The 8,051-nt window shown below is 35.6% G+C and overlaps 1 protein-coding gene across 1 annotated transcript; it reads right to left on the bottom strand.

Annotated features, from left to right (window-relative positions):
- Positions 1-3,217: 3,217 nt before the first annotated feature.
- LOC130836386 (olfactory receptor 2T2) lies at positions 3,218-4,186 on the bottom strand. The gene has a single exon (XM_057708422.1). It carries the CDS (start codon positions 4,184-4,186, stop codon positions 3,218-3,220), a length of 969 nt encoding a protein of 322 aa, XP_057564405.1.
- Between the last annotated feature and the right edge of the window lie 3,865 nt (positions 4,187-8,051).

The raw sequence follows: 8,051 nt of genomic DNA, 5'->3' as shown, positions 1-8,051 counted from the left end.
ACTGGTTGTTTGGTAAATATTTGACAAGACCATGATTGACATGCTGATTTAATCAGACCTATCCTCAACACAATCCCAATGTAAAAAGAATAACCAGAAATACTTCTTTTTTGGGGTAACTATATATGAATCAGCCTGTTATTTTACTTAAATAACCTTTTAATGCCATGAAATTATCCATTATTACAATTTTCCTGCCTCATGTAAATCACTTTTTTACAGAGTCAGTGTCTGATGTTTTAAACATTTTTTTTTTTCCACACAGTTATCAGAACTGTTGACAGAGCTTCACTTCATCCAAAGTGAGTAGTCTAACTTGTCAGGGATGTACTGTCACTTTCTAGGCAACACAGGTTTGCATTCTTTTCTCCACACTAAATAATTCTCTAAGTATTTTCAGTATTGAGGATCATCCCTTTACATATGTAACCTTTCTTGGTGTTCAATAAAGGATTTAATGGCATATTTAATAAGCAGACTTTATATCACCCATTATTACATTTTACATATTATATAAATATATACTTTAATTTATTTTGTAAAAGAAATAAGTATGTGGAAGAAATGGTTCAGTTAATTTTATGCCCATATCCCTCACCTGTAGAAAGACCCCAGATGGGATCTGACTGCCACTCAGCATGGAACATCAGGTCCTTGGTAGACCAGCCAATCTGACATATAACAGAAAATGAACATAGCTTTTATCTGCATGTTACTCCCAGAGGGATGTTTTTTCCCCAGGTCATTATCAGGATTAATAAGCTGGCAGCTGCATATTGTGTCACTTGCTTCCCTCCTTTTTGAAATTCTCTATCAATTAATAGCAAGATTTGGCACAAAATCACAAGACCAGAAGTCAGAAGGCACAGTTCTGAGGCTCTCATCTGCCTCTTGCTTGGGAGAGGCAATAATTTGCTCTGAACATCAGTTTCTCTATCTCCCATGAAGCTAATTCCTTCTCAAAATACTTGGTAGAACTTTGTGAAAATTATAATCAAAATCATATATAATGCACGTGAATACACCTTGAATAATGGATCAGTTTTCCCTTCATCTTTTCCCTTTAATCAAGAATAGTACCCTGCATCTTGTGAGTATGCAGTTGGTTTTTTGAATTGATTTTAAATACTAAAATTTATCATTTTCATTCTCAAGTTAATACATTATATTTTTAATAAAGAGAAAAATCTGATGACCACAATTATCTTACATAAGAATTTGGTACCATAACTGGGAAAAAATCTTTTGTCATCCTTATAAACTAGAACTAGTCTTTTGGATGAGGGAAGAGGACACCCACACTACATATAATGTGATTTAATTTTTTAAATTGCATTAAATTATAGCATACAATAGAAAAGTACACACATCAAAAGTGGCAAGATTGATAGAATCATCACAGAAAGAACATAGCCATGCAACCACCTCTGAGACAGGAAATAGACTCTTAACAACATCGCAGTTGTTGCCTCTTTCTCTGCCCTGATCACTAACTCCTACAATATCTCTAGAAACTAAATGCACCTCCCTTACCTGTTATTTTTCAGATAATTTTGAAATATTTATCAATTGTCCGTGTTAAATCCCTTTGTTAAATGTGCAAATGATTCATCTTAGAAATGTAAAAACAAAAGCCATGTAGCAATACAGGTCTGGGTAGGACTCAGAGAAAATGGGAAAAAGACACATATGTCTAGGGTAGAAGGGAAATGAGAATTGTGAAGTGAAAGATTGTATGAACAGAGAGACTGGGAGAAGTACTAACAAAGGCAGGCAGAAGGAGAAAGTAGAAAATGCTAGAGAAGAGACTCGGAGGGATTAAAAGAGAAAGACACTAAATTTAAATAACACTGAGGATGTTTTATAAATGAATCTTGGTTAGTTTCCCTACTTGAAGAGATTCATTCATCCAAGCCATTCTTCCATCTCTTTTCTATTTGTTTATTTGTTTCAGAGTAAGATCAAATTTTGGCTAAACTTCCAAGGCAAAATGAACCCTGGGACTAGCATATTGATGAAAATGTAGCATATTGATGAAAATGTATTTTATTTACATCAACGTCTATGGAGGAAACATTTTTCACTCTGTGTTGACACTAAAACAACATAAGGCTGAGTAACATTTCCTTAATCTTCATCAACTACAAAACCAACCAAAAATGACACCAGCATATTCTAAGCTTTCAACTGATAGATGAAATAAACACCAGGTGAATCAAAACTTCTTTATTTGTCATATTTTAATACCTTACATGTGGTAGGAAGTTAAAATTAGATAAATGGATGGAGAGTCCTTAGTAACTGTGGTCTTTGTTTAGCAAACTTTCTATCAAAATCCCGTATTGATCAAACTCCACAAATAACCAAAAGCTAATTAAATATAAGAAATATTTGTCTACCAGCCTACTAGATGTAAAGTTTGAGAATAGGAGAATTGACAAATGGAGCTGATTTAACTAACAAAAGTTCTCGATTTAGTCATCTTATATTTCTCTATGTCATTTTTATTAGGGAATGAATGGAAGTTTTTAAAAGATTATAGGAATGTCCATCTTAACCATAGAAGTCAAATTTAATCAATCAGTAAATATTTTCTGATTTCCAGACACATAGTGGACTCTATGTGAATAAAGGCATTATAATTGCCTACAGTTTAATTTTAGAGATTAGAGAACACAGACATTCATAAAAGGTAACTAAAAATGCAAAACCTAAAACTCAATTGAATTATCTTCATAAAGTTTTCTAAATGAAGCTGCTACATACACTATTATTATTAGAAAAATATTTAATTTGTATTGAATGTTTGACTTTAAATCAACAGGGACATGACAATTGTTTCTTGTAATTTCTATTCAAAATTCTGTCAGCAATACAGACACAAAAGACACATGAACATATGTAACATATAAAAATATCTCTTCAGGACCTTCAAAGGGATGTTTGGCCTGCCTGGGATGATCTATAATGCTACTTGAAGAGAACGCTCTCTGGAAGATATCTGTCAGTGAGTGCCGATGAGCAAGTTGGCTGATGCTGAGAAGCTAGCTATCTTCAGCTATAGTTCTTAAGTGTTTCTGTCAAAAGGATTATTTCACCTGATATAATTCAGGATTGTTAAAATGACAGTGAGTATTTTTCAGAACCAATAACATATTTTCTGGAATGACTGTGTGCCAGTAGCCACAGCACCAAGGATGCTTGTAACCAGCTCACTCTAGTATTTCCTGGACACATCCTCCATTCTGATTTTCTGGGAGGAAGGGCATCTCCCCAGTACTCTCCTGAGAGCTGTGGCCACGTCTTTATTTCTCAAGCTGTAGATGAGTGGATTGAGCATTGGAGTGAGGATGGTGTAGAAAGCGGATACAACCTTGTCTTTCTCTGGCGTGTGGTATGAATGGGGCAGCACATTAGTGTAGAAGGCTGCCCCATAGAAAATGATCACCACCATAATATGGGAGGAACAGGTAGCAAAGGCTTTGTGCCTGCCCTCAGCAGAGTTCATCCGATGCACAGTGAGCAGGATGCGTGTGTAGGAGACAGAGATGACAGATATAGGGATGAGCAGCATCAACACACAGCAGGCATACATCAGGGTCTCGTAGAGTGATGTGTCTGTGCAGGACAGCTTCAGTACTGCGGGGATCTCACAGAAAAAGTGATTGATCTCTCGGGACCCACAGTAAGGGAAACTCATGGTAAAGGGAGTCAGCATGAATCCATCCAAGGAGCCACCAACCCAGGAACCCACCACCATGAACAAACAAATCCTGCGGCTCATGAGGAGAGGGTATTGAAGAGGGCTGCACACAGCCACATACCGGTCATAGGCCATGAGACCCAGCAGGAAGAATTCTGCTCCAATGAGGGTCAGGTAGAGAAAGATCTGAAGTGCACAGCCCAGGAAGGAGATGGTCTTTTCCTTGGACAAGAGGTCTTGCAGCATCTTGGGGACAGTGATGCAGATGTAGACAGAGTCCATGATGGAGAGTTGGCTGAGCAGGAAGTACATGGGGGTGTGAAGGTGGGAGTCTGTGTGAATGAGCAGGATCATGACCATGTTGGCTGTTACAGCCACCAAAAAGATGGAGAAGACTACTGCAAAGATGAGTCCGGGGAATGTGGGATGTGTGATGAGGCCCAAGAGGATGAAGTCAGTGGAATTCTGAGGAACTGCCCCCATGTTCCTGTCACATGATAGCTCCTAGACCTGCAAAGACAGAAAGTTGTTGGAGTAATTAATAATCCAAAATTTAGGGAAGGCCCACCACGAATAGTATATCAGAAGCAAAGTGAGAGAAAGAAAGAACATCGCTTCAGAATCATTTTGAATCTGGATTTCAATATTAATTGTCTATGTAACATTGGACAGAAAAATTAATCTTATAAACTCAATTTCATCATTTGTGAAAGGTTATCATATGTCTATAACTCTGTAGGCTGGATGTAAGATGTAAATGTAATAATTCATACCATACCACTTTCAAAGTTTGCTTTACTGTTATTTTGAACCATCTTCTATATACATTTCATAATCTTACTTTATACTGAAGATTTCCTCAGTTTGATAACTGTACCTTACCCTTCATAGTGCACTGAAATCAAATGCGTGGGTTGATTAAATTTAAATTGCTCTCTGCTATTCAATATTACATCATTAATATCATGGGCATCCATTTGTGATTTCATAAAGTGATAGAAAATAAGAATGAAGTCAATAAATGTAGACAAACAATATTTTGGCTGCTGTTATTACTATTTTTTAATGTGTAAATTACTATACAGTTTATTACTATACATGTAAACCTAACTATTCTTAAGCTTTTACTCTTTACTTACAGATTTTATTTTACTTATGAATCCAGTCATTTTTATGTAAAATAATAATTTTTCTTAATGTTCAATTAACTCAGAAGTTTAATTAAAATGCTAATTACAAAAATGAAACTGATTGGCTGCTGTTATTATTAAACTGCTTTGTGAATGGTTGGGACATCAGGGATTAACAAGGCAGTACTACAGACTTTAGTTAAGGGTCAAGATCCACTGGGTTATGGTCAGATGTTTTCCTGCCAAGGAAGCTCATATTCTAGACACAGGTCACATTAAGTACTTGTATATGTTTTTTTCTCAAAGGATGATTTGGGACCATAAATCTCAAATGAGGACCACTTTAACTTTATTCCACAAGTAGGGCTTTGGGTTCATCATCATGGTGGTCTTTCTGATTGACACCATTGAGTGGGTTGAGTTTTACCACTCAGTATGGCCTCATATCATTTTATAGTGACCTAAGCCATTGTTAAATTATTGTTCAGCCACACATTAACAGTTTCTCTGACATTCTGAAATTATCAAAAAGTTATAGGGTCCTAGGAATACATTGCTAGTTTTTTTTTTTTTTTAATCTTTATATTTTTCTACCTTGTTACTGATCCTTTATGTTTATAAATAAAGGCAATTCCAGATGGAAAAGAGATTCCTGGATTTAGAGGGAGAAACATACAGTAATATTAAAATCTCTTGAATTAAATGGAATGAACTCTTATAGTTTCTATTCTTGAGAAATGTAAAAGTGCATTTCTTAGATATGTTGGGGACATTGAGGGATGAGTTTATTATTATTAATATTATTTTTAGTGTACCTCTGCCTGTTTTACTGACAGAATTACTAAAAATGTATATTTTTATAAAATGTATTAGCTACCAATACTTTGCCTGGACTTTTTTATTCCATAGTAGTCAAATGCATAGTTTTTGAGGTACCAAGAGTTAACAAATCATCCTTTAGGCTGAAGCAAAACCATTAAGAACAATAGAGAGAAATTTTCATTCTAAGTGTTCCTCAAAGATGGTGTTAGAGTCTAGATAAATAGGTAAAATTCCAGAGGGAGAAAAAAAAATTATGTTGGTCTGTGCTGAAACTTAAATTGAATATATCTTATCAGTTGAGGGAGAGAAAAACAAATGCCTGGTTAAACCAGGATAAACCCTACCTAAATGTCAAATATTAGCTCTCAGCAAGCTTGATGAAAGGCAGCTACTTCTGCTTCTTTAATATGTGAAAGATTTACTTGTGACAGCCACAGCTCTGAGTCATAGACACAGAGACTGTATTTAAGATATTACAATTAAAATTATGTCTATAGGGTTCGGATTGGATATGAAAACATTCATGCAAACAGACAATAACTTTATCTTGGCCAACAGTCTTTTTTATCCACTTAGACACATTATAGATTTTATATGTCACTTACTAATAGTATCAAATCCACTCCTAATCATCATTTTAAAAATACACAGAACTGAAATAGCTAAATAATCCAAAAATTGCCTAAGAGAATTTAAAAATTGCTTTACAATCAAAATATGGGCCAGAGAATTTTATTTCTCACAAACACCCAGATTGGACTTCACAGAATATTTGAAAGTGTAAATCATTCTCGGTGCCTCAGATCTCTTTGATTAAGGAATGCAAATTTTTCTAATTTCTAGATCCTGATTTGGAGTAGATTCTAGAATAATAGAATATAAAAGCTGAAGGAGAATAAAGATATGCTGTAAACCAACTTCTTTATTTTTAAAACAACCAGTGTCTCCATGAATAAAAGAACCACAAGTTGGATCCAGCTGCTGTGTGTGTGTGTGTGTGTGAGAGAGAGAGAGAGAGAGAGAGAGAGAATATTCAATTTTAGGGAATAGGTCCTGCCAGAGGAGTAGCACACTAAGAGGCTCAGCATGAAGATGCATATGTTACTTTTGTAAATGAATCAAATGTATATAACCAGTGTGACACATGATCAAACCATATAATTAATATTGTACTGTGGAATATTTGACATGACAAGTAAGCAATGACAATATCTACATTGTGAACATTATGACATTTTATGATTTACTTCTATTTATAGTTCCCAGTATCTAATTTTAACATTAGTGCTAACACCATTGTTTAATGCAATGTTTGATTTGATTTTTTTTGAAACCAAAGGTCATTTTTATTGAAATTTGACAGTATGAAATATTTTTGAATTGATGCATTGCTTTATATTTGCATCTAGTTATTATGTGCATATATTTCAAATAAAGATATACAGTTTGATAACCTTCCTTTCATACAGGTGTCAGTGTTGCCCTTATTTTTTTTTATTTTTTAAGCTCTTTATTGGAATACAATTGCTTTACACTGTTGTGCCAGCTTTTGCTGTACAACAAAGTGAAACAGCTGTATTTATGCATATATCCCCATATCCCCTCCCTCCTGAAACTCCTTCCCACCCTCCCTATCTCAGGCCTTTAAGTCAGGGCAAAAATAAAGATGCAGATGTAGAGAATGGTCTTAAGGACACAGGGTGGGGGGGTGAAAGGGAAGTTGGGATGAAGTGAGAGAGTAGCACTGACAGATATACACTACCAAATGTAAAATAGATAGCTAGTGGGAAGCTGCTGCATAACACAGGGAGATCAACTTGATTTGATTTATTTACACTATAAGATCCTGGATTTCATTCCCCATTAGGTAACTTTTCCACCATCATCATGATTCCCTGGTCTCAGACTTTCTCCTATTTCCTTCTCTAGATACAGCCCTTCTAAAAAAAAGAAAAAGAAAATTATAAACAAAAGAACAACAACAAAAAAAACCCCAAAACCTTTTATCTGCATGATCTCAGTCTCAGGCCTTTCTGTTGTTCAAGACAAAAGAATGCCCTGATCTCCAGGACTGTCATAACATCACCTAGCATGGCTACATAATCACCTGGTAGGGCAGAGGATAGCGTGTGAGAAGATCCAGCCAAGGCAAGGAGAAAACTGTGAATGGAGACTCAGGATCTCTGCCATGGGAAAAGATGGGTGGGTTTTGCAAGAGGCCTTGATTCTATCTCTGCTATACTGTGTGGAGAGAAGAGGTAAGGAGATGAAAGAGAGTCTCTGTGCAAAGTGCCAGCTGGTAGAAGCTGCATGTTTCAGGACAAGAGGTCTGGAATTATTCTGGGAGAAGCCACAGAAATCTGGACACAATTCAGACCCTTACAGCATCTTGTATA

Source organism: Hippopotamus amphibius, chromosome 15 (assembly GCF_030028045.1).
Source record: "Hippopotamus amphibius kiboko isolate mHipAmp2 chromosome 15, mHipAmp2.hap2, whole genome shotgun sequence".
Classification (NCBI taxonomy): Eukaryota; Metazoa; Chordata; class Mammalia; order Artiodactyla; family Hippopotamidae; genus Hippopotamus; species Hippopotamus amphibius.
The sequence above is the reverse complement of the archived record's forward strand: the minus strand, read 5'-3'. Positions and strand labels throughout refer to the sequence as shown.